Raw genomic sequence first — 27,919 nt, 5'->3', positions numbered from 1 at the left:
TATTCAGACCAATCGTCTTTTGCAGGATTATAAGTCAATTTCAAAATGTCAATACAACGACTAGGCACGTGACCCACTAATAATACAACATTAAATTTCTCGCAGACTTTGTGAAAATTGGCAATTTTCGTTTCATCGTGTTCTTTTTTTATTTGTTTTCGTCTGGTTTCTTCGGAGCTCAGGTCAATGATTTCAAACTGTGTTGGAATCAGTTTGTTGACATTAATCTTAGCTATGTGAAAAGTTTTTGATGTCTTCGTTTTGTTTGATTTCACAAGAGTTGCAGCAAATTCCCTCACAATATCGACTGCCGTACACGTAGATATGTACTTCGAAGGATTCGATTGGAGGCCGTTTGTCACGTGATCAACAACAGATGTTTCTGATAGAAGCGATTTTGCTGTTATCGAATCTCCGTTTTGAATGAGATTGACTTCTTCGTCTCTTAACAGTCTAAACAGTAAATGAGAAGTGATTGTTTTACTTATCAGCTTTATACACTGTGGTGGTATAAAGCTGGCTATTGTGACTTCTTTTGACGTTTCAGCGATATCCTCAAATCTTCGGAATTTTGTATTTTCCGTATTTTTTATGCCTTCCTTTTGCAAATATGCGCGTCTCTTTTCCCTTGACGATAAATCAATAACTTCCACTTCCGAAGGTAAAGTACTCGTATCGATTTCTGCTATCTGTACGTTCACATCAGATGAGTCTGTTGTCATATTGTTTAGAGCAAACGACATCACAGCCTCTAAACTACGGCATGAAGAGATGAACCTCGTTCCTGCCCACCAGCTGTTACCCTGTTTAGAGGCTATATGATCGATTATAGAAACTGTAGACTGTGGGTTCCTGGCGACTATTCCCCCAGATACGTTCTCACCACCGCGTAGGAGTCTGTATAACAACATTTCTGTTACCTAAAAAATTTAAGAAGTCAAAATTGATTGATTGATTTAATGATTAATTGATTGTTGTTTGTTTTTAGCCAAGTGGCAAATATTTCATACATTTAAACGTTTAAACCCGCCCTGCATTTGTTTGCGCTAGTCCTAAGTCAGGAACCTGGTGTTCAAGGGTTGTCGTTTGTTGATGTGGATCATGAATGTTTGTTTATCGTTTTTTTATACAGATAAGACCGTTGATTTTCCAGTTTAAATGCATATGGTATTACGCTAGTCATATTTTTTTGGTCCCTTTCTAGCTTGCTGTTCGGTGTGAGCCAATGCTCCGTGTCGAAGACCGTACTTTCACCTATAATGGTTTACTTTTACAAATTGTGACTTGGAAGGTAGGTTGTCTCATTGGCACCCATACCACATCTTTTTATATCTATGTTCAGAAAAAGAATAAATTTTAATACACACAAGGGGATAAGTCCTAATGTATGGGTTGGTGACATGCCTTCCAGTGGACTTTTGCCTTGTGATTGATTAATTTTCTATGTTTAAACGCCACCGTTTCAAGCGCCACTTCGAGGCTATTTCGTGGCGGTCATTTCTTATTGGTGGAGGAAGTCGGAGTGCCAGGGGGAAAACCACCGACCTTCGATAGGAAAACTTACAATCCTAGTCAATTAAGATTGGAGTCGAGTGCGCTCGCTCGAGCGGAGTTCGAACTCATAACCTGAGTGTTGACTAGCTAGTGATAACAGCAGTAGAACTACTTGGACCCCTTGTGTATATTGGTCACCTATTGTGAACTAGCATATTTAAAGTCAAGCTAATGAAGTATATCATAAGGATTGTGTGGCGTTCATAACTAGATTTTATGAAGCGTAATTGTTTATTATACGAATTTAGAACAGCTCAAATGTAAACTAGTTATTTCATTCGGACTAAATGGTGAACGTAACAGTTTAACCTCTAGCCTCCGGCCTTCGAGATGATCTTACAATGACACACTGCGTCTTCATGGGATAACTATTACAGACTTATATGGTTATTATTCATACAACATACACATGTTCTCGTCCTATTAAATATATATTTTGTCGCTGGCTGATACCTTAAGCAGAGTCGAGATATTGTCTGTATTATCGAACCAGATGACTATGCAAATAAATAATGATTCTGATTTGTGTAAATAAATGTCAATAACAATCCTCTTTTTATACAACTATACATAGTTATTTGAATGGTACCTACATAATGTATCTACATGTTACTGACTTACCGTACAAGACGTAAAAAATCAAACCAGGAGAACACAACACTTATTTATAATTATTAAAATTGTAAATTATCGACTTACTAGTAGTATGTAAAACGTCAAATAAATCCAAACAATTATAACTAAACTAATCTGTGCCGGTGATCTATGGAATTAACTGTTAAAGGCCATGGCTAATTATTATACTATTTATGAATAAAATCGATCAAGGTTACGACTTATTACATGCACTTTTCACAAGTCAAATCAATCAATATTAAATCAAAATTGTTCTCGTGAATGTGTTGTATAATGAACATCGTAATGTACAAATCGCCTCCATGTAAGCGCAAACCGAAAGCGAGGCCTTCAACAGTTCAATACTTTGCGCGCATATAGGGAGATATTTTTTTACGTTTGTGCACAGCTTTTAGTAACATTTGCCCGTATTCATTTTACATGGGACACCGGTAAAAAATAAAATACATTGTATTTTTTTCCTTTTTGGTCATCACTGCTGTCAGAAGAATAACAAACATACCACATCTTCATTTTTTATACTTTTTTTTATGACTGAAAGGCCAGGCCTTACATTCATAAAAGTCTTGAGTACGATTATCATACTATCACTTAAACTATCAAAACATGGAATTTGAGTTCCAAGCACATATTGGTAGTCAATTAAAGAACTGCTTAGAATATTTTGACTGCAATACTTGGAATCTCGTTTTATAAAACTCCAAACTCTGAGCACATAAAATGCTCCAGACTCCAAATAGTGTGCTTAAATTGATTTGGCTAGGATGAAATTTGAAAAAAATAGGCAGGATGAGACACTTGCAAAAAAAAAGTCAGGACGACAATCTGGGTAAAAAAGTCAAGACGACAATCTAGGTAAAAAAGTCAGGATAAACTTTTTAAAAAAAAAGGCAGGACAGAACAGAGTGAAAAATAAAAAGGCAGGACAGAGATTACAGTAAAAAAAAAAGCAGGACAAAATTTTTCATCCTAGCCCCCCCCCCCCCCCATAAAAATCAAATGGTAGCTCCCTTATCAAGGTACGTGTAGTTCTGTCATAGATTTGGAAAATTTTCAAAACATACTATTTGTTCTCTGTGAAGATATTAGTATATCTCAAAAACACTGTAATATTAATTAAATGTTTTCTTTTTCACTCTAAAGGTACTTGGAACATGTTTTATTCGGAAAGGTCTGGAACTGATTTTTACTGATCATGATTTGAAGTGGCTGGACGACCTGCTTCCTGGTAAACAATTGTTCCGAAAACACAGTGAAAAGGTACGAATTATAATGAATGACATTGCATATATTTTTGTTTAATTGCTTATTAGAATAGAGAACGGAAAAGGGTAATGTGTCAATGAAACATTTATAGAATAGAGAATGGAAAAAGGGGGATATGTCAAAAAACAATAAATTCGATCGAAGAGCAGAAAACAGCCATACGCCACTTATAGGTCTTCAACGCAACGGAAAAAAAACGAACTAAGAGGCGGGTTTCAGTTAAAACGAATGAATGTACATGTACACTAGTTCAGCGAATGTACGCAAAACTAAACTCCGACATATACAAACGGAAAACCAAGAAAAAATGATTGAAAGTTTTCTTCAGCACTTTTTTTAACAATAAAGATGATTAAATTGGAAGCATAAAGAAACATGAAGAAACAAAATAAAAGGTCGTAGCTAAAACTTTGTACTCTTTTCCTCAATTTTGCCATACCGAATGCGTACATGTACAAGAAGATATTAGTACCCATTAGAGTCCACAGACCGACCACGCAAATTACCAAACCACTGTCTGTCTTAAAAAATAGTCACATATTTCATTTAAAAAAAAGTCAAGCTCTCACTTAATCGAATTGAAATCTAAAAGTTTTGAATCAATTTAAGAGAAAATACCTATTATCGTCACTCAATCCAACATCTTAAAATTACGGGGGGGGGGGAGTGACAAATTTATGACATTTATGTAGGACATGCATATACACTTAACTTTTGTCAAGTTGTCAATGTAGACTAATAGTTGAGAAATCATTTCTCCCTCCATTTGTCATAACGAAAGTAAAACATACAGAGCTTGGAATTTTATTCGCTTTCAGAAAAATTCTGGCGGTAAATATGATACCCTTTTGATATCTGCTTCAAAATGGCTGAGCGCGTTTTTATATCACTGTCAAGTATGATTGTTGTTTTGAGATGTTGTAAATGTAGCTTCATATTGATGTACTGCCATGGCAAAATGTTAAACAAAAGCTGCGGATTAAATAAGAATGTTGACCTTGGTAAGGGGCCATAACTCTACATAAACTCTTTTTTGTTATATTCGCTCTTCAAGGAATATATTATAAGCCTGTAAATAAACTCACCATAAATACCAGGATTGAAATTTTATATTTGATCCAGACGCGCGATTCGTCTTCAAAAGGCTCATCAGTAATGCTCGAATAAAAAAATTTAAAAATGCCCGAGTACTGCAAAAATCAATAGGTGACACATATATTTGACATACGGTATTTTTGACTTTTACAAAAGCATTACCCTTAAATGACCCATAGATACATGTACTTCAACATAAATAATAAAGATCAATAGTGCCTGTCACACTATGAACAGAAATACAGCATTTAAGAGAGGACTAGTAAGAATTTACACAATATAGAGTGAAGTAAACAGCTAATAAGGAAACCTAAACGGAATTTTAGGATTTTATTATGAATTTTAATATTACAAATTCAAATAAAAATTAAGATCATTGTGTTTTACTTTGTATGGCAGAGGAATCTAGTCTTTTCGACCAAACGAAAATGGAATATTGAATTGGTATCGATGAGTTGTGTATTTTGCATTCAGCTTTTGTTTAACTTTCTATAAGCTTGTCAGTATTGTTTTGTCTGATTCCTAAGCTTATTTTGCAATGCAATCAATATTTTTGCTCTCTGAAATTGCATTGCGCATACTCGACAATTGATTTCCAGATCGTAAACATTAATTTTTAAAAATGTCAGCTAGTCTCAATGGTTTGTCCGTTAGAGCCCCGTATTATCATGCATGCATCAAGTGGAGATAACCAACCCCAAAAAAGAATTGCCGACAGATGTCGATGTGAGGGGAAAAATGTCAAAAACGACCCAGTAACAAATCTTGAATTTATGAAAATGAGATCACCAAAACGTGACATGTTCTGTACAAATATCATCATACATGTTTATTATAAATACAATGTAAACGTGAAAAAACAAGTTCAACGTAATATGTTGTTTAATTAAAACATATGAAAGTCTTCAGAACCAGTATTTATCATCTTCCTCGCTTATTTGAAAAAAAATCATCAGCTCCGGTGGAATTGACACATGATTGGCTTACATGGACTAACATTAGAAAAGGGACAAATTGACACATGATTGGCAATCGGCAATCCTCGGGTGATTCCGCTTCTCTCCTTAGACACGGAATCGGCCGAGTTGTGACGCATGACATGATTGGTTCACATACGAAAAATAATTATGACGTACGTCACGGTACCATCATTCAACTTAATGAATGAATTCTCTTGCATCTATTACTTTGATATCACATTGTCCCTTTCAGCTTGAAAACTGCTGGAGAAGGATACAATGTTTCGTACCGGTAAACAACATGATCATATCTCTTGCATGTACTGGATAAATCAAAATCGATTGACGCTATTTAAACAAGAGTTAGTTCCCTTTTGAGGCCACGTCGATGGTCCATGTGCTCAGGTTTCTTAAAAAAGCATCAAGATACAATTCGGTATCAGTAATTATTATGCTACAGGAAAAATATTTTTTTGAAAAATTAGTTTTTTTTTATCTTGATTAACTCATTTCAGCGACTTGATTAAACCGCATGTTTTAAATGAAGTCACTGTATTTGAATAAGAAAATCAAACATTTATGCGCGTAAAGGGAAATTACTCAAACTTAAATTGCGTCATATCTCAACCTATCTACAGTATCAAACGGCTAACCCTGCAATAATCCAATCTACATGTATATAAGCAATATCTATTGCATGAAGTGTATACATATCACCTAATCCATTTAATAAGCCTTTGGATAGATGTATTGTTTTATATTTCTTGACTAAAACAAGACTTCACTTAAATGTAACTTATGAGTTTTTAAGAACTAATTTCCTAATGTGTGTAGCGAAACACTTTGGTTAGCTTGCTAGCTTTGTTGGTATATTGTACAATTGTTTTTGTGATGACGTCCAATCAAATATAAACATAATATACAGGTTTAACTATCTATATAGCAGATGTCAATCTTTATTACAACGCTTGAGTAAACGTTTTAAAAATACAAAGCAAGCAGGCTAACAAAAATCTTACCCTACAAGCATTAGGAAATCAGATCTTTGTTGAATATTCTAATTTCCTGTATGTTACCCCTATTCGTTTCCTAAAACCATGCCTGCATGAAATACACGTAACATTTCTGGTTATATCATTATATGTGTTAAGTCTACTTTTACATCAAGGCACACCGAACAGAGTAGTACGTTGTGAGACAATGAATTCAGATTTGGTATTTAGTCAAATTCAGATTTTTTTATTTTTTTTTAAGTTATTACGTGTCACAAATGTGTTTATATTTTCGACATATGCAGTGCATGACTCTTTCTAAATTATTTGGTGTATTAGTTTATAAACCGTTCAACTATAATAACTTGTCAATTATAATTGTCCCAAACTAACATATATATGGCAATTACAATGTAGATTGATTCCTAAAAAGTATATGTAACAAGACTATTCTTCTTGGTGTCAAGTTTTAAGGGTTCTAATTGGAGAATGGTTTATGAAACTAACAAGATGAATAACAGAAACCAGCAAATACATACAGACTTAGGATATAAGTTTACGACTTCATACACCACTCTTATAACCGGCGATCATATAACCGGCTATCATATCACCGGCTATCATATAACCGACTATCGGTATGATAGATGCAATAGGTAACGCATCCAGATCAAAATTTACCATACACGATTGCAAAATCTGTTTAAGGTGGTACCTAACACTACAGGGAGATAACTCTGTAATATCAGCTAAACGTTTTAATTACGTTGCATTGTGAAGGCAATGTAAAGCTTCTCAATGTTCAAAATTACTGTTTTTCAAACTGCTATATAACCAGTGTAATTTTTCTGATAAAAAGCTTGGTTCAATTTTTTTGAATTTTTTATATTTTTGTAAAGGGGTCAAAGTAAATACTTTGTCAAAATTTTATGAAAATTAAACGAGCCAAATTAATTTTAGGGAAAGTGTTGGGCACCACCTTAATGCAGTATTATAAAAACGCAAACAAATAACTGCTACATCACATCATATAAAATTTAACAAAAAGGATATATTTAATGGCAATCAGAAACACATGATACAGTGTATCTACCATAGTGATAGCCGGTACTAGGTTGTGCACATAAGAAAAGAAAAAACAAAAAGAAATGTGAGCTTTGCTCAAGCTTCCACCAATACACCTTATCGTTATTTGCCTTATCGGCCGGCCGACCCGGCCGCTTGAACTTTTGACGCAAATAACAATCACTTTTCCATTGTGGCGTCAGATATTTTGTTTTATGACGTCAAAATTTTACGGGAACCTGTGTGATATCCAGTAATGGCGGACAAATAGCGATAAGATGTATTATCAGACATGTACAAACAAGCACCAGAAAACTGTTGATGATATCATCTCAATTTCTAGATAAGATGGACAAAAGAACAATATTATTCGATTATAAAAAGAAAAGACGAGAGATTAAAGTTAGCAAAAGATATGTTCAAACGCATAAGTCAAAACAAACTGACGATACTAGTAAAACAAATCCGTCAAAGACCAAAACACAAACACGAAAGGACCAAAGAAAGAGACAAAACGACAAATGAGACTCTAAAAGTATTCATGTATTTCCTTCAACAGTCGTAATGCGTGTCTGATACGTCTTATTCCGCTAATATACAAGAATGTGACATCATATTAAGTCTGTATGTCTCTCGGCATGTACCGTCTGCATGCATAACAATTACATATAGATGTATGCATATGATTTTCTTTTGTATTAATTAATTCAAATTCAAAACATTGTTCTTTAAATCAACCTTTCTCTCCACGTTACAGAAAATACGAAAGCCTTCCAAATACATAAAGAAAAAGACAAGTCGATCAAAGTCGATGCCAATTTATACCTCCCAGCAACCAGTTATAATGGAAACAAGTTTCCCGCCACCAATACCATATCTGCAACGAACAATATCCCAGGAATCAGTACACTCAGCGAGGAACCAGGACATATTTGAAAAAAGAGCAACCCGAAAATTGTCGTTGCTATCGTTACCAACAAACTTCAATTATTTAGAAGAACTCGAAAAGACTGGTCACGATCTAAATGCCAATAGAAAGGGATCTTCTCGTTCTATAAATATATACAAGTGAGAATATACGCGAGTTGTGTATTCAAAAGTATTGAAACTGTTTTGAACAACGTAACTAAAATAATGTAAATATCTATCAATAAGAACAGTTCAACGTTTTGTGTGAAGTTGGCGTAAACGGAATTCGAGTTTGACTGTGTCCATGTCAAGTGATGTTTACGCACTGTTGGGTATTATGGCCAAATGTAATTCAGGGTTTTGATGTTTAAGACCTATAACGCATTTAACATTCCCTAGACATAATTTATTTTTAGGAATATGTAGTTTTTCTTCGAATGCATTTTTAAAAGCTAGAATTGTTATAGTTGTGCAAGGTAGCGCGAAAATATACCCGGAACTTACGGATTTGTCTTGAATAGTTGACTTTTACGATTTTATTTATATCGTCCAATGAGAATCTAGTATTTGTAAATATGTAATTTAATATGGAATTGTGCAATTTCATTTATTTATAAAAGAATCAGTGCTGAATATGTTGTTTCTTTAATTTTAATTGTGTACATACAAAGTGCATGTTTTACGATTCCGATTTGACCGAATTTAATCAAACATTAAACTGTTAGGACCAACATTGTTTGATAGAAATATGTTTTAATATCAAAGATTGATTTGCAAAAGTAAGAAAACGGATCAGGTTTACGAGAAAATTAAACTTTATAGAACCATATTTGCATTTTATATGGGGAAATATAAATACAAAATGGCGGCTATTATACGTCTCAAAAGTCACGTGATGTATAACTTAGTTGGATATGCTCAATACAGTGAAACCTGTATACACCGAACCTCTTCGGGACTTAACATTGTGTTAGGTTTTGGTCGATGTAAGGTTTTGGTCGATGTAAGGTTTCATCAGGTTTACAACGCACATAATTTGATATGACGGTGCTTGACGGAACATATTTGGTTTATATGTTTTCGGTTGATACAGGATTCGGTTTAGCCAGGTTTCACTGTAGTATGTTTTCCTACTTTTGTTCTGATTGATATCAGCGGAGGGGACTTCTGTTAGAATGGAAAAAAAAGTTACTAAACTATATAATGAATAAAGTCAAGTACATCTATTTGAAATACTTAGGATTTACTTATCCCAGGCATAGATAAAATTAACCTTTATTAGCCGTATTTGGCATAACTATTTTGAATTTGAGGTCCTCATGCAATGCTCCTCAACTGTATACCTCTTTGGCTTCATAACTATTTTGATCTGAGCATCAATGGTGAGTATTATGTAGACAAAACGCGCGTCTGGTGTATTACATTATAAGCCTGTTACCTTTGATAACTATTTACTGCTTTTATAAGAAATCTAAAGTTTTGTTTTATATGGTAGCGGCACGTTTACCAAGTGGGGGAAATGGAACACCTGACGTGTGATTGTAAACTTGAGAATTGAAATAAGGAATGGGTCAAAGAGACAACCCGACCATAGAGCAATACACAACCGACAGCCACCTATGGGTCTTCAACACAGACAGAAAATTTCGCGCCCGGACCCACGCTTCAGCTGGACCCTAAACAAAAATGTGTACTAGTCCTAAACTCCAATACATATAAGTGAACTAAAATCAAAAACCAAAGGCACCTGAATTTGGACTGGCGCAATAATGCGGCGGGGATAATATAAAAAAGGAGATGTGGTATGATTGCCAAATGAGACAACTCTCTATATAAGACCAACATGACACAGAAATAAACAATTATAGGTCACCGCAAAACATATTTTTGAGATCTCAAACCCCTCTATACCTCTAGCCAATGAAGAAAAGAAAAACAAACAGCAATACGTACATTAAAACTCATTTTTGAAGAAGGCAGAATCTGATGTCAACAAAGGTAACAAGTAAAACTAAGCAAAATAACAATGACAATGATACATAAATTAAGAACGAACCCGTCACGGCCAGGCTGGGAAACTGGATAGACAAATGTTCATACTAAATCTGTACCGAAACAGTGTGTTAAATGTCTTTTTTTTACACCATAACCCATAGTGGTGCTCCTACTATAGGAGGAAGATACAGAACAGACATAGTATCATACTGTCACAATTACAATGCTCATATTTTGAGAATAAAACGTTTGTTTTGACGTTTAATTTATATAACTAACCTCCTTGACGAGAATCACATCTACTAACTCTTCCGAAGCACATGGGATCACTCGGTTTTCATCAGAGTCGTGTTGATAAGTCTTTTCTTTACCACGTTGTGTTACAAAAAATGTATATACTAGTATACTCTAAATATTTCGATTTGAGCGCCACTGATGAGTCTTATGTAGACGAAACGCGCGTCTGGCGTACTAAATTATAATCCTGGCACTTTTGATAACTACTCTAACTTGTTTGTCCTTTGTCTTTGTCTTTTTTTGTCATGATGTTGTCAATTTATTTTTAACTAACGAGTTTAAAAGTCCATTTAGTATATTTTGCCCCTTTTTTCCAATAATTCCACAAGCAAAAATTGTTACCAGTTATACTTTATTCGTTTTTCACTTTGAGCATGAATTTTTATAGATTAGAATTAACGAACTTCAAGAGGCTTTCAAAACAGAAAGTCCTCGTTAAATTGGCAAAATCAAAACACATCAAACGAATGGAAAACAACTTCCATATTCCTGGTTTGGTACATCCATTTCCTTTTGTAGAAATGAAAGGAATGGCTTTATAGCTAGGTAAACCTCTCGCTTGTATGGCAGTCTCATATAATTCCAATATATTGTCAACAATGCTTTTTATTAAATGACCAAACTAGTAGTTCGAATGAAAAAAAATGAGTGGCTGATGGCACGATTTGGCATCTGCCGGGCTCAAAAGCCAAATTCTTGTCATAGCAACTCCGGATCCTCTAAAACAACACATACTTTGATACTATATATACTTAGTCTAGTATTTAGAAGTGCATAAACAGAAACTTATGATGCCCTATAACTTAATATAATGTGTTCCTAAATACACTATTGCACATTTGTCATTGTAACTTCTTTGAATCAACATATCAGAATTTCATGTAACTTGTTAGATAATTAGAACATGATATCGTTTCCACGTGTAATTATCAGCTAAGAGAAATGAGTCTAGTATACTCGTGAATCTGATGCGATTTTGTGTTCCAAGTGATAATGTTGGGGCACGGGATTTATGAACGTGATCACAGATGTTATTTTTAATTCAAATATATCAAAATCTGCACAGATTTCCAAACCCTTTCAAACAAAACTTTCCAGAACGTCTGCGGTCAAATTTGTCGGAGGGAGTTGCGGTCATAGTTTTACAACGTTTGAATTATGTTTATGAACCAGGAATTTACCGACAAGATGAACATCATGTACATTTTTTTCAAATAAAAATAAGAACAGGCAGTATACAGAAGTACAAAATTATTAGTTGTAAAATGAATAATGTATATTTCATTCTCACAACACGTGTTTTCAATGTATCAAACTATATGAACTTGTAAACATAAATGCGCGCATTTTCGCGCTAAACATACCCTAATGGTAAATCAAAATGTGTGTTTGACGGAACCGGAAGAGCCCGAATTACAAATTCATATCAAGCTGTTGACGAAATATGAAGTTACATGTACATGTATTCTGTTTAGTCGTACTGAACATGTTGAAATATAAAAAAAAACAAGAATGTGTCCACAGTACACGGATGCCCTACTAACACTATCGTTTTCTATGTTCAGTGGACCGTGGAATTGGGGTCAGAACTATAATTTGACATTGAAATTAGAAGAATCATATTATAAGGAACATATATACTAAGTGTCAGGTTGATTGAACTTCAACTCAATCAAAACTTTAACCTGACGCTGGACAGACGAACGGACGAACAGACGGACGAACGTACGCACAGACCAGAAAATATAATGCCCCTCTTCTAATGTACGTGGGGCATAAAAATATCAACAAACATGGAGTAGATACATTGTATCTGTCAGATCAAAAATTTGCACACACATTATTACTCTTATAAATATATTAAAGAGATATGGTATTATTGCAGATTTTCATTTCAAAATGATAGCCGAGTTAGAACTAGACAACCTTCAATCGAGAAGAACAAGTCCACGGCTGAATTTCTGTACAAAGTAGTTGAGGGGTTGGTCCCAGCTATTAATCCCGACGATTTTCTTATTAAAATTAAACCTAAAACATTTGACAATTTTGTAAGTGCCAATATAGTAACAAATTCAGTGAAGAACAATACGAAGGCACTAGAAACTATTCCTTGCAACACCGATCCATATAAGAACTCTTTCTTTGTCAAGAGCATACTATATACTGGAACCAACTGGAAGTCTGTGTTGTATGCGCAGATATAGTTGAGAGCTTCAAGGGTACTACCTAAGACCGCCAATAGGTGTCTCTCTCTCCTATTGAGTAAAAGCCAGAATTGGTATCTTCAACGTACACATACAAATAAAAATACAGATACAGATGAGACAATTCTCCGCCAGATACAAAATGACAGCGGAGGTACATGTAATATCTATAAATTACCGTTCAGACTTCAACATCACTGTTAACCTTAAAAAAAAACATAAAGCGATGCAGTCATACTGTTTGATAATATTTGAGACAGGTGTGATGCAAATATTTGTTTGACGAACAAGGTAAAGGACGGTCTGACGAACGAACCGACATACACGTGGATAGACGCACAAGACGAAGGACGGTCTGACCAACGAACTGACATACACGCGAATAGACGCACAAGGCGAGGACGGTCTGACGAACCAACACGACATAGAGGCGGAAAGACGCACAAGGCGAAAGATGGTCTGACGAACGAACCGACATACACGAGGATAGACGCACAAGACGAAGGACGGTCTGACGAACGAACCGACATACACGCGGATGACGCACAAGGCGAAAGATGGTCTGACGAACGAACCGACATTCACGCGGATAAACGCACAAGGCGAAGATTGGTCTGACGAACGAACCGACATACACGCGGATAGACGTTAACAACTTCATTTTGTTGAATTATAATGCTACATGTATAGGCAGTGATATGTTGGCTGGCCCGTGTAAAGAGAGAGCCATATCTCTTGCACGTTAAAGACACCCTTGTAGATTTCGAAAAAGAGTAGGCTAATGCCGCTACAATGCAGCACTCGCACACGCAAAATGGAAAGGGATTAATATAAGTTGCAAAACTTGTTTCCCAATCCACTATAAATAAATATGTTTAAACTAAACCGACATACACGCGGATAGACGCACAAGGCGAAAGATGGTCTGACGAACGAACCGACATACACGCGGATAAACGCACAAGGCGAAGGACGGTCTGACGAACGAACCGACATGCACGCGGATAAACGCACAAGACGAAGGACGGTCTGACACACGAACCGACATACACGCGGATAGACGTGAACGAGGCGAAAGACGGTATGACGAACGAACCGAAATACACGCGGATAGACGTTAACAACTTCATTTTGTTGAATAATGATGCTACATGTATAGGCAGTGATATGCTTGTAATTCTTTATTAAGCACAAATTACACCCATAAGATGATCAAATATATGACAACTACAATGCTCATGTAATAACAACAATATAATGCTGACATTTAATAGAAGACTGGCATCTAGTTGAATTTCAAGGACGTGACTGTCTTGTCTTGAAATTATTGTTCTATCAAATATTTTAGGGTAACTAAGTTACACATTTGATTACAAATGTATAAGTTCAGTAAGTTACAAAAACGTTTTAAAAGGTTAAAAGTTTAAGGTCCCTTTAGGTCATTTGACTCCCGTCGTTATCAAGTAGTTAAACAGCATATCCTGGGATTTCAAATATTTATGTTTAAACGTCCTTGATAAAGTTAACGTTATATTAATGAAAAGAAAAACAAACACATACAATTTCGGAAGCATCATATCTAAAAAGTTTTGCATTCATAATATATTAATTAGTAAGTACGTTTTGATTTTGCTTCATTAGACCAAAACTTGTGCATGAATATTTAAATATTATGAAAATATTAACAATAAAGAATAAGGTTTATTTAATTTATATAATTATACATGTATATCATTAAGTTCAACTATAAAGGTAGAAATCGTAGCTCTCTACATAAAAACGACAGATTTAGAACAGAAAGTTACTGTTGAAGCATATTATCATGATAATTAATTTAAAAAAAAAGCAATTGTAGAAAAGTATGGTATGGTATGTTTAATATTTTGTTTGCATTTGGAAATTGTAGTAGCTAGGTTACAACTTGAGCATGGAATCATGAAGTCTCAAAAATATTGTACTCAAAACAGTATATATAACAGTCAGTATTACGTTTGCAGATTTGCGGTTCCAATGCGTTAGACTGATTTTTGCGACCATCAAATGGAGTATTTATGGCGTATCTAATTAAATCAAAATCAACGTTGAACATCTATTAGAATCTAGATTGGAAAAAAGGGGGAGGGGTCTTCTTTTTGTATTCTTGAATTTTGTAGGCAATTTTTCGTAAACTGTTTGCCTTATTCTCTTCTTTTCTTGATATTTTAGTACTTCGTTCTTCTCCATTCTAGATTTTTAAGTTGTTGTTTTTTTACTTTTTTTATAATTTGCCTGTTATCATCTGTTATGTAACCCCACATTACTACAGTTTGTAATTACCTAATTGGCCGAATTTGATTGATCCAGATAAACTTGAACCATTATAGTGGACAGATGTCTCTTTGGCGCTAATTCCGCATCTCCTTATATCTATATATTGAAACACAATTAGCCTAGGATTACCTGCACCACTACCACTGTCAACGTATATTTGTTCCGTCTAACATTTCCTGTGGAAATAATATTCCAGAATTTTCTTCCTTTTGGATCTTATATTATGAAGGGACTTCTATTCCGTGACACCACTGCCTGGTTAATAAAATAAAAAAAAAATCATTTAAATTCGAAACAAAATCAATGTGTACGTACATGTAAATGGCACATGAAGCATAAAGGGAGTTACATTTTATGTGGTAAATGGTCAAATTTTTAAAGGCGTTTAAACCTACTATTTTTCGATTATAATGTTGTCATAATAATTGTGAGCAATTTTACGTATTTAATTTAATAAAAATGTTTTTTTTTAACCCTGTATGAAGTTGTAACAATGCAAATGTACATCTATTTGTTTTTATAGTTTAGAGAATTTCATACATGTACATTGTACATTGTACCACCGGTTACCTGCAATTTTCTAACACATTGTTTTTTAAAACGACATGTGAACATGTAACTTTAGCAGACAACACACTATGTTATAAGATGTAGAAAATGCATGTTCTGATTAAACCTTGTACAATTGTACATGTTATAATTAATTGCAAGTGAAAAGAGAACATGTCAACAGTATAAAACCCCGCAGCACCCTATCACATCACGTGATCGATGAGTTTAAACATCAGTACTTGTGTATCAAGTAATTTTTATTGAATACATGTATGTCAGTCCTGAGATCATGATCATAACCCACAATATAGAAACAACGATAAACAACAACCTTAAGCTTTCAGGCAGATAAAAATGCGAAAGTTCAAACTGTGGTCAAAAGCAACAGAGTCTGCTTTTCATACATGGATACAATGTATATATATTAATCATCGTTAGCTAAGGATAACGATACAGTAGGTCCGAGACCATATAGTCCCTAGTGTTGACAGTGGGTTACTTGCCATTGATTTTCATACCCCTTGTAAATTTATTTCTCCATGTTTAATGCCTCATATTACAAGTATGGGGGTGATATTACACTGTAAAAAATTTGGGTCCAGAATTTTAAAGAAACGTAGTGATTTGGTCCAGCTGAAAAAAGTTTAAAATAAGCACTTCGGAAGCTGTCAAAAGATTTCAAGACGCCCTCTACATAAAATTGTCCATATTTTGAGTTAGAGCCGATGAAGTTTTTTCTATAATTTTGATATCTTTTGTCCTAAAAGTAGTACAACACACTGTAAAAGTTTCTTTGAGAAAGCGCAGGTGGGATTTTTTTTATTTTCATTTATGTTTTAAAAGAAATGCACTACGAAATAATTGTGGTCCCGGACTAGTACAGTCGGAGGCAGGGGACTAGTTCTTAATCGATGACTAGCGAAGATGACAAACATTCTCCATAACAAACTAGTAGATTTCAGGGGCGGATCCAGCCATACTAAAAGGGGGGAGACAAAAGGTGGGGGGATTCCAATTGCATGTCCCCATTCAAATGCATTGATCGTCCAAAAAAGGGGGGTTCCAACCCCCGGCACCCCCTCTGGATCCGCGCCTGGATTTGAAGGTTTGCTTAATTCTTTGAACGTGTACTAATTGATATCTTCATTTTATAGTTTGCCGACATGATATATGAGTGCTATAAAATTGAGAATGGAAATGGGGAATGTGTCAAAGAGACAACAACCCGACCATAGAAAAAACAACAGCAGAAGGTCACAAACAGCTCTTCAATGTAGCAAGAAATTCCCGCACCCGGAGGCGTCCATCAGCTGTCCCCTAATAAGTAACCGACATGATATATGTGTTCTAGTTTGTTTAAATGTTGTGGTGTTACACTATTGTCAATGTTAAAGGGAGAATGGAACGATCGCAAACATGTTCACAAACATTATGTTTTCATGTTCCTGTTTCAAGTCATATCACATGAAAAACTTATTTGAACTGATAAGGTTCTCGTTTGAATCCGATTTTTTTTGTCGGGGCGCCTTCAATAGCCGATTGAAAATAATACGGAATGGACATTTTCTCATTGGCGAAGGCCGTACGGTTTTCTACAATTGCTTACATCAACTCCGTTTGAACTTTTGCGGATTTAGTTGTCTTATTGGCAATCATACACCATATCTTTATTTTTCTATACAGTCAGGTCATCCTATTAATATCTTGTGTACATTTATCAAATGTCTGTCAGTTTTTGTGAGAAAAACCGTTAGTCAGTTTAAGTAGGAAAAATGACAATACACAAATTAGGGTCATAAAAAAGCAATAAAATGGCGTATATAAATCGTCTAATGTCATTTGATTTAATTTCACATTATAAATAAAGTATGATTACTTACATTTAACAGCTAGCTTTTTGTAACATTCCTGTGTATTTTGCTACAAAATGAAAGTCCGATAAAGGACGATGGTCGAAGTGTACTAACTTTTAGATAATTAATCGCTAGTTTTACTTACTTTTGTAACATTTCATATGTAATTTGCTAGAAAATACAAGTCCGATAAAAGATGACGAAGAGTAAAAAAAAAGGATCATCATGATAATCTTTTGAATAGCAGATACCTTTACTTATTTTTGTAACATTTATGTATTTTGCTAGAAAACGAAAGTCCGAATATAAGATGATGAAGAGTAAAAAAGTATGCTAAACCTTTATATAACAGCTAGCTTTACTTATTTTTGTAACAGTCGTTCATATGCATTTTGCTAGAAAATGAAAGTCCGATAAAAAACGAAGAACTGTGCTAACTTTTAGATAACAGCTAGCTTTACTTATCATGCTTATCTTTTAACATTCCATGATTATGTATTTTGCTTAAAAAAAAAGTCCGATAAAAGATGATGAAGAGTTTTGTTTGCTAAATTTATTTCTTCATCACCCTGTGTCACATTAGCTGAACTGGTCATTATTAATTGTCATATATTATATACTACGAATGTCAAAAGTAGAACACCCATTAGATATCGTTATGACCGGTACGTAAATTGTGAAGATTATATGACAGTAATCTAGAAGTTGAAATGTTCCAAGAGATCAAATGTAAATTATAAATGTAAACTTTATAACACGTTATATAACTTGGTGATGAATACCATTTTTTATCTATTACAAACTGAACTTAAAAAAAGACTGCTTATGTTCAAAGATTGATATTAACCCTGATTATAAAAATTATCAACAACTTTTAAAGCTACATGTAAAACAACTTTTAAACCCTGAATCTGAGCTTTTGTCAAAAGTTGGTGACTTATAAAGCAATCGTTTGATTTGCGAAAATGAGGTCCATGTCCATCAAAGGTTACATTGCCAATTATAACTTTGTTATTAATGTTTCTATTTGAAGTTCTTCACTTTCTGTGTTATATATGTTTGTATTTGTGTTTGCTTGACCCACATGGGTGTATTTTTGCAACAAAAGCAATATTACCGACAAGTAAATGAAGCAGGTAGAACGGAAACAATATTAAAATTGAACGGATATATATATTTAAAATTACACGGGCGCATGACCATTTGAAGAAGAGTAAATCTAGTTTTTATATCTCAATTACATTCCTTAATTAATTGTTATCTGTGTTGATGAAGCCAAATAAGTAAATTTAATAATAAATCATAAAAAGCGTAAGATCCTGTATACGTCAAATAACGGTATGATTGAAATAAAGGCACGTAAAGCAGAACTATAATGAACACAATAAAACCATATCAACTAACCTTCAAAGTCCCTCAGGATCTGAAATCAACGGATATACATTCAGTTACATGAACAACATACACAGGCGGGTTGAAGTCATAAAACTTTGCTCAGTGATCGGAGCACAAAAATCCTGCTCGAAACAGAAATCCAGTATTATGATTTAGTGATTCTTGAGTCTGAGTACAAAAATCGTGCTCAAAAGTTTTATGACCACAAGGCCAGAAATCACCAACATTGCAGAGGGACGAAAAAACTTTTTCGGAATGTCATGATTAGCTTTTCATTTTTCTGGAATTCGGGAAAATGCCTTTAATTATATAGCGGGAATTCAGGATTTACATATATTTGACTCGGAAATTAATGATTTATTTTTCTGGATAACGGGATGCATGCTAATTTCAGTGATTACAGATAAATAAAACTTGTATTTGTCGTTTTCTTTTATATGTACTTGTACCAGCCTTGAAAAAAGAAAAATGCATGTTTTTTTTTCAAATTTAAATTTGAAGGGCTTTCCCTGAGGTAGAGTGACCTAAAAGGTCAAACTGTTGTCAAAAAGCAAATTTACTACATGAAAATTAACACTTTAGATTACAAGTATTAATGTTATTTACCGACAATCCTCATCAATTCACTTGTACAACACCATAACAATGTAATTAGAGGGGCGTTCTTGGAATTTTTCGCAGGTCCCTGCCTTGTCGGTCACGTGATCACAGCAGCAGCATTATTAGTTTCGTATTTCAATCAAATGGAAGCATTGTAACATTGCATAGCTTATATTGTATGTTTTATTTGCATTTCAACTTACACAATTAAGGTAAGATTTTTGATATGAACTATTTAGTAATCTTTAAAATCTGAATTTATTTTTATTATGCATGCTTGATTTACTGTTTATCACAACCTCAATGTAGTAAAACTGTATTACTGGTAGTTTTACTCTTGAATATTAAAAGAAAGATGTGGCATGGTTTGCAATGATACAAGATAATACAGATATTATCTATGTTAAATCAACGTACGGTCTTCAACAACGAGCAGAACCCATAAAGTATGCTTCATTCGTTCAGTGTATGTTCATTAATGTTACTACGTCTTTTGATTGAGTTAAGCAATTGATATTGATATTTTATAGTGTATCTTCCTATGTTGTGATGCTATTACATAAAATTGTTTCAGATAAGGTGATGGATTGGTACCATTTAAACGTTTAAACCCGCTGCAACTGTTTGCCCCTATACTAAGTCAGGAATCTGATGTTCAGTAGTTGTCGTTTGTTGATGTGGTTCTTTAAAATATAATTATTTCTCGTTTCTCTTTTTTCATATAGATTAGATCGTTGGTTTAAACGTCTGAATGGTTTTATACTAGTAGTTAATTTTATGCCTTTATAGCTTGCTGTTCGGTGTGAGACAAAGCTCTATGTTGAAGACTGTACCTTGACCTATAATGGTTTACTTTTATAAATTTTGTTTGACTTGGATGGAGAGTTGTCTCATTGGCACTCATACCACATCTTCCTGGCTATATCTACTCAAACAGTATCTTTAGGAAGCAGTTTTTCCTCCTATCAAACCGCATCTAAATATAATTTTGAAAGGTATCACCTGATAAAGATCGACATATAAAATTGTTATGGATTTCGTTTGTGAAAATAACGTTGAATTTCTGTGTTCAGCAAATACAAGTTTTCTTAATGCTTCAAGGCAAACTTTGACAAAACCTGAAATCAAATATCTGCAAAAAATACTAATTTTCCTCATTCAACAAAAACAAGTACTCATAAAAATCCATTAATCCATAAGTCAATATCGTTTTCGCTACTTTTGGGGACAAGAAGTGCACAATTTTTCTCTTTTCTATCGTTGTGATGATAAACATGCAAAATATGAAATTCAATGTAAAATGATATTTTCAAACGTGTTTTATGGAGATGGATTGAGACTATTCTCATTGGCACTCACACCACATCTTCTTATATATATTTATGTATATTGCACTAAAAGGTCGTATACACAGAGAACATGTATGGCATTATTGAACGAATGTACACATGTATAATACTTGAAAAGTAAAATAAATAGAAAACGACAGACCTCTAGTTTGTATTTGAACGTTTACACAAAAAAACGATGAGACAAAACTGCAAATGACAAGAATGATACAATTATCAAACTTCTAAAAAACCCATTATTTTTGCCATTTTTTCTCATGTTCTTTATGCATCTGTTATGTTTTACTCACACTAACGTCGGTCAGTGTATTATATTTAAGTTATGACTGTAATATTTTTCTGTCTATAAAGAAATAACATAGAAAATTTGGTGCTCCGTGTCCTTGTTTTCGAGATATAAATCACATTCGTCTCAACTCGGCCGATTCCGTACCCTCTTTTAGCACCGAGTGATAGAAGGAGAGTAGCGGTAGAATCCGAGGATTCATTGCCGAATGATATACATCATTGAAAAGTTATTCTCTCTAGGTTGTTCTTACATTTCACATTGGCAATTTTTTTTTCTGATAGAATGAATAAAGATAACAAGGGTTTCATAAGATCTTTAAAATATTGCTGTTTATACTATATATGTAGTAGATTTATGAAAGGAAAGTAATGGTAAGCGGCCAAATTTATAATGTCATTTCATGGATAAAACCAGAGGATTCCGAATATTTGGAAAAAAAGTATAAAAAAAACAAGTGGGGCAAATATCCCTCATGAGCAGTTTTTACAATTGTGTCAAAAGAGGCAAAATATCTGCAGCCAGATCATTTGACAAAAATGCACGCAAATATTTACGATTATTCCATATTGATAAAATATTAGTAGGTTTTTCTATATGAATAGGATTTTGAATAAATAAGCATATTCACCTGCGGAAAAAGGATATTCACCGCGCAAAACGTCGCGTGCTTTTACGTGTATAATTTTGGTAAAAAAACGTTTGATGTACAATTGGTTTTGGTAAATATTTTCCATTACAATAATTTCTCTCGGAATATGGAATAAAACATTTACTGTCTTTTGTTTCGGTAAATATTTGGTTTTATTGACTTTTGAAAAACTGATATTCACTTCGGCCGTTGGCCTCAGTGAATATCAGTTTTTCAAAAGTCAATAAAACCACACATTAACCTCACCAAAAGACAGTAATTGTATAATATTCCCGTACAATGCAAGAAAATGACAAACCGTTGTATGTAGATATGGGAAGATGTGGTGTGAGGGCCAATGAGACAACTCACCATCCAAATAACAATTTAAAAAGTAAATCATTATAGGTTAAAGTACGGCCTTCAACTTGGAGCCTTGGCTCACACCGATCAACAAGCTATAAAGGCCCCCAATATTACATGTGTAAAACCATTCAAACGGGAAAACCAACGGTCTAATCTATATAAACAAAACGAGAAATGCCTGTAAAAGTCTCTAAAGCTTAGTGGTTGTCGTTTTGGTTACTTTCTATCATTTGTGTTTTCGTTTATCATTTTCAGTACATTAATCAGAACGTTGTTTTTCTTGTTTGAAATCATTTGTTTTACAATGTGTCATGTAGGGGCCTTGTCAGTGTTGAAGGCCGTTTACCGACCCCATAATTGTTTAAATATACGTCATTGCGGCTTGGGTAAATATGTCTTTTTAGCAATCAGACAACATCTCGTTATTTTATGCAGTTTTACAGACTAGCCAATTTTGGAGCACATGAGTGCATATATCTGCATTTATTAGGGTTAACTATCTGCTGGCTGTTTAGTTTTTTTATGTGCAGGTAATTTTAATTCCTTTAAATCACGTTTCTTCTTTCATTCATTATTTCTAATTACCACCCATCCGGAAACCTCTCACCAACCTTGACCCCCCTCCAAAATAACGAAACAGAAAAAGGAGGGGAATAGAAGACATTAATAGGATGAAAGTTAACTGCGTTCATATATTTTTTTCTCATTTAAGTGGGTTTTCTTATGCGATTGAAAAGGTAAAATGATAAACTCATTCTCAACACAAACGTGTACATAAAAATTCGAAATCGATTATTCAAATATTCACGTTTCTACCGTTTTTTTAAAAAAACTGAAATATTTTATATGGCTTTGGGTGAAAAAGTTAAAATCAAATAAAAAGGTTACATATTTAATTCTATTTTGTTGAGCTTGTTGAGTATATTTCACTTGTCATGCATGACGTGAGTCTTTTGTTGCAGATTGTATGATGGCCTCTTAAGCCACATGTAGATGTCCTTCGGTTGGTTGCGTCATTTGTTTCCTGTCTGATTTACGTAACGATATATATTAAAAAAAACAAGTAGTGCATGCATAGACGTATTTTCGGATTTTTTGTATGTTTACTTGTCTCAAAAATATAGTTGAATATTTTATCCTTGTATTATGTCAGATAAGTGAAAAATTAATTCTAAACGACTTTAATTAATCAAATGGTGGATCGTATTTAGACATCACGAGGTTTATACATGTATACTGTTACGGTATAAGAGTAACAAAAGATAAACCTTTGAAAATATAAAAATCACATATGGATAAATTTTTAGAATATGTTTTACATGAAATATGAAATGTTTTTTATAAATTAAAGGCTTCTTGATCAAAACCCAGTGATGGATCCATGGGAATAAAAAAGGGGGGAGGGGCGTGTAAAGTACTAATGCGATATAAATAAAAAGGGGGGGGGGGGGCGTGTAAAGTACTAGTAATGATAATACGATATATATAAAATCAAACCAATGATAAATTTGATGTGTGCATGTAGTGACGTATGATATTTTCTACAATTCGAAAGTTCCAATGTCTTTCTTTGGATTTGGGTTTTGTCAAGCGCGCGTACGAACTTTATGTGTGTGTTATCGATACAAGCCAACAAATATGCATTGTCTTTTTTATATGGCAAAGATAACTTTATGACACCGTGGTAAGTATAGTGAGTTCAAATTACAATGAATATACCCACTTGGTATCGTAATTTCCGACTCTCTGTATGTATGCACGCGTCTCTTGTTTGAAAATAACTTACAGATGTGTTATCGAGCTCGAATCTACCTACACTATGCAATAAAACAGCAAATTTTAAAGGATTTGGGTCTGTTTCAAGCATTTTTATCTAAAAATGAATGCGAAAACCATTCTTTATCAAATTTAAATTCAAATTGTAACCAGTATATATATAGTTAAATTAAGAAATAATTCTTTCATGCCATGCTCTATGCTCATTTTAACATGGGTAGGCATTATATTATTTTGTTAATATCTTAATACCGAGCGATAGTTTGTTCTTAAGTTGTCCTGATACACTATACTACCCCAAGTTAGGAGAGGACTGAGCGCTCACAAACATGAAACCACATGTAACCAAATTCTATATGTGCCTGTCCCAAGACTGTATGTAGTTCAGTGGTTGCAGTTGGTTCATATCTGTCATATTTGTTTATGTAAATAGTTTTGTAATGTGTTAGACCATTAGTTTTCTAAATTGAATAAATGCGTATTTTTCATGTTAGGGTCTTTCATAGCCGACTACTGTGGATTCATTAATATTCGTTGGATATCAATTTTCGTGGATTTCATTGGTATAAGAGAACCACGAACTCAAATGTTCAACGAATGACAAATATCCACGAATATGTAAATTTTCCTCAAACCACGAAAATTGGTACCCACGAAAATAAATGAATCCACAGTATACGGTATTGATGTTGCTCGTTGGTGAAGGTAGTACGGTCGACTATAACTGCTTACATCAAAACACCAACTCCATTTGAACTTTGTTGATAGGTGTCTAATTTGTAATCATAGATATAGGAAGATGTGGTGTGAGTGCCAATGAGACAACTCTCCATCCAAATCACAATTTATTAAAGTAAACCATTATAGGTCAATGTACGGCCTTCAACACGGAGCCTTGGCTCACACCGAACAACAAGCTATAAAGGGCCCCAAAATTACTAGTGAAAAACCAATCAAACGGGAAAACCAATGGTCTAATCTAAATAAAGAACAAGAAAGAGAAACGATAAATTACATAAACAAACGACACTCACATCTACTGTACATCAGATTCCTGACTGAAGACAGGTGCAAACATTTGCAGTGGTATTGAACGTTTTAGTGGTACCAAACCTTCTCCTTTTTTCGGAAACAATAGCGTAACATCACAACATAGAAAAACACACGATAAAATATCAACTGACAAGCTTAACTCAATAAAAAACGAAAAATTAACACACTATGAACGAATAAGTTTGATACCCCATATCCATATTTTCACGATAAAGATTTTAAAGACTAAAATGCTGAGAAACAAGAACACACCAACCATTTTAGGTGAGCTCATTTGACCCGAAAGTGTATTTGAAAAGTAGTATACAAAATGATCATTCGGCAATCCTCGGTAGAATCCGCTACTCTCATTCTATGAGGTTACGGAATCGGCCGAGTTGAGACGAATGACAAAAAAAATATGAAAATATTTTTGTTTTGATGTATAACTAAAAAAATTATTACAAAAATATCAACATTAAAGTTTTCTCATTGGCAATCATACCACATCTTCTTTTTTTTTGGATCAAAAATCTTTTCAAAGTTTCGTCTACTCTCGGATTTGACCCGAAGAGTAACGCAAATTCCCCGACAAATAAGTCATTGATTCATGTACAGCTTCACTCCATATACATGCAGTATTTCTGCATTGCAGGTAACTATTTCTTACTATATTTCATAGTTAATTTAATATTCGCGTCATGACCTATAAAAATGTTTTGTTGTTGTCTCACATTTTTTAAATATACAATAACGCAGAAACAAGATAGATTATCATAGTGACGCCTATAAATCATGTGTCTTACATGTACATGTAAAATATGAAATGTACACATTAAATTTCACTTTTTAACAGTAACTGCGTTTCAGATTTAATTAATGGGATAGGCTTCGGTACACACTAATTAAGACTAATTATATAAGGTATATATTAAACTAATTGTCAATGGACATACGGTGCCAAATAGGTAACAAGGGACTACTAGCAGGTACTGACATGCCAGCTCAAGATCTTAATAAAATTAGTTGAAAGATTATAAAATTGAGAATGAAAATGGGGAATGTATCAAAGAGACAACAACCCGACCATGGAAAAAACAACAGCAGAAGGTCACCAACAGGTCTTCAATGTAGCGAGAAATTCCCGCACCCGGAGGCGTCCTTCAGCTGGCCCCTAAACAAATATATACTAGTTCAGTGATAATGAACGCCATACTAATTTCCAAATTGTACACAAGAAACTAAAATTGAAATAATACAAGATTAAGAAAGACCAGAGGCTCCTGACTAGTCTAGTACATGTAGTTACTGAAATGCCAGCTCCCGACCTAAACAAAACTGATGAAAAATTGTGTTTCAATGATCGATCACCATCCCTTCAATTAAGGTTTTATTATCATACCATCACAACATATATGTAAAAAAAAAACCATAACATGTAGCATGCCAACCCAATCCAAAGACTATGAGTAAATCAACATTAATACCAAAATATACCATCTTTAATGATCTAGACTCTAGGTCAGAAAACATACTCGGACTCAGAGTACAACAGTTGTGCTTGAATCACCAAATCTGATTCTTTGATTTGATTGGTTGATTTCTTAATCTGAGTACGATAATCGTGCTCGAAACACCAAATGTGATAATTTGATTGGTTGATTTCTTCGTCTGAGTACGACAAGTGTGCTCGAAACAACAAATCTGATAGTTTGATTGGTTGATTTCTTAATCTGAGTACGATAATTATCCTTGAAACACCAAATCTGATAATGTGATTGGTTGATTTTTGAGTCTGAGTACAATAATTGTGCTCGAAAGTTTCATGGCCGCTAGCCCTGACAACAATATCATAACAGTATCATAAAAAATAACAAAACAATTATTTTTATGCCCCACCTACAATAGTAGAGGTGCATTATGTTTTCTGGTCTTTGGGTCCGTTTGTCTGTTCGTCTGTTCGTCCGTTCGTTTGATCGTTCGTCTGTCCCGCTTCAGACTAAAGTTTTTGGTCAAGGTAGTTTTTGATGAATTTTAAGTCCAATCAACTTGAAACTTAGTACAAATGCTCCTTCAATATGATTTTTCTAATTTAAATGGTAAATCAGAGTTTCGAACCAAATCACGGTCCATTGAACATAGAAAATAATAGTGCGAGTGGGGCATCCGTGTACTATGGACACATTTTTGTTTATTGTGTAATATTAGTATCATAACTACAATGTATTCATTTACATATATCCTATTCTCTGATTTATATAATTCACTAATTGACTATAGACGTATATTTCTATATTGGTTTTCTTTGAAGAAATGTCTGTGGAAGGAAATCCAAAGAACAATGGGATTCCAGATATTGTTATTGACAAAGAGGAAAGCGAGGTTTGCCATTTTGTGTTTTGTCAAATGGATGCTCTGAGGCCATTCCATGACGAATCTGTTTGGAAAGAGGTCAGGCGGTAGGTGTTAAGTAAAACTTCTCAATTGTGCTACAGTTAAATGTTACGAAAGAGGGGCGAAAGATCCCAGAGGGACAGTAAAACTCATAGATCGAAAATAAACTGACACAGCCATGGCTAAAAAAGAAAAAAAGACAAACAGACAAATAATTCTACACAAGACAAAAATAGAAAATTTAAGACTAAGCAACACGAACCCAACCAAAACTGGGGTTGATCTTATGTGCTCCGGGCTCCGAAGGAATACGCAGATCCTGATTCACACGTAGCACTCGTCATGTTGCTTATGTTATTACAAACCTGGTTTAGTCTAATTCGGTAGGTCACATTCGTGGCAT

The 27,919-nt window shown here is 34.1% G+C and overlaps 2 protein-coding genes across 2 annotated transcripts in view; both read left to right on the top strand.

Moving 5' to 3' along the window:
• The window catches only part of LOC134694721 (electrogenic sodium bicarbonate cotransporter 1-like), a 54,428-nt gene extending 45,319 nt beyond the window's left edge, over positions 1 to 9,109 (top strand). The window contains exons 18-20 of the mRNA XM_063555762.1: positions 3,334 to 3,450; positions 5,764 to 5,802; positions 8,325 to 9,109. Of these exons, the coding sequence (XP_063411832.1) occupies positions 3,334 to 3,450; positions 5,764 to 5,802; positions 8,325 to 8,639 (471 nt within the window). The 3' untranslated portion in view covers positions 8,640 to 9,109. The remainder of the gene's footprint in view (positions 1 to 3,333; positions 3,451 to 5,763; positions 5,803 to 8,324) is intronic.
• A 10,612-nt stretch (positions 9,110 to 19,721) lies between these two features.
• LOC134694774 (electrogenic sodium bicarbonate cotransporter 1-like) overlaps positions 19,722 to 27,919 on the top strand; it is a 29,934-nt gene continuing 21,736 nt past the window's right edge. Inside the window, exons 1-2 of the mRNA XM_063555827.1 lie at positions 19,722 to 19,894; positions 27,434 to 27,581. Coding sequence (XP_063411897.1) covers positions 27,436 to 27,581 — 146 coding nt within the window. The 5' untranslated portion in view covers positions 19,722 to 19,894; positions 27,434 to 27,435. The remainder of the gene's footprint in view (positions 19,895 to 27,433; positions 27,582 to 27,919) is intronic.

The sequence above is a fragment of the Mytilus trossulus genome, chromosome 13 (assembly GCF_036588685.1).
Source record: "Mytilus trossulus isolate FHL-02 chromosome 13, PNRI_Mtr1.1.1.hap1, whole genome shotgun sequence".
NCBI lineage: Eukaryota > Metazoa > Mollusca > Bivalvia > Mytilida > Mytilidae > Mytilus > Mytilus trossulus.
This window is presented reverse-complemented; position numbering and strand designations above follow the sequence as displayed.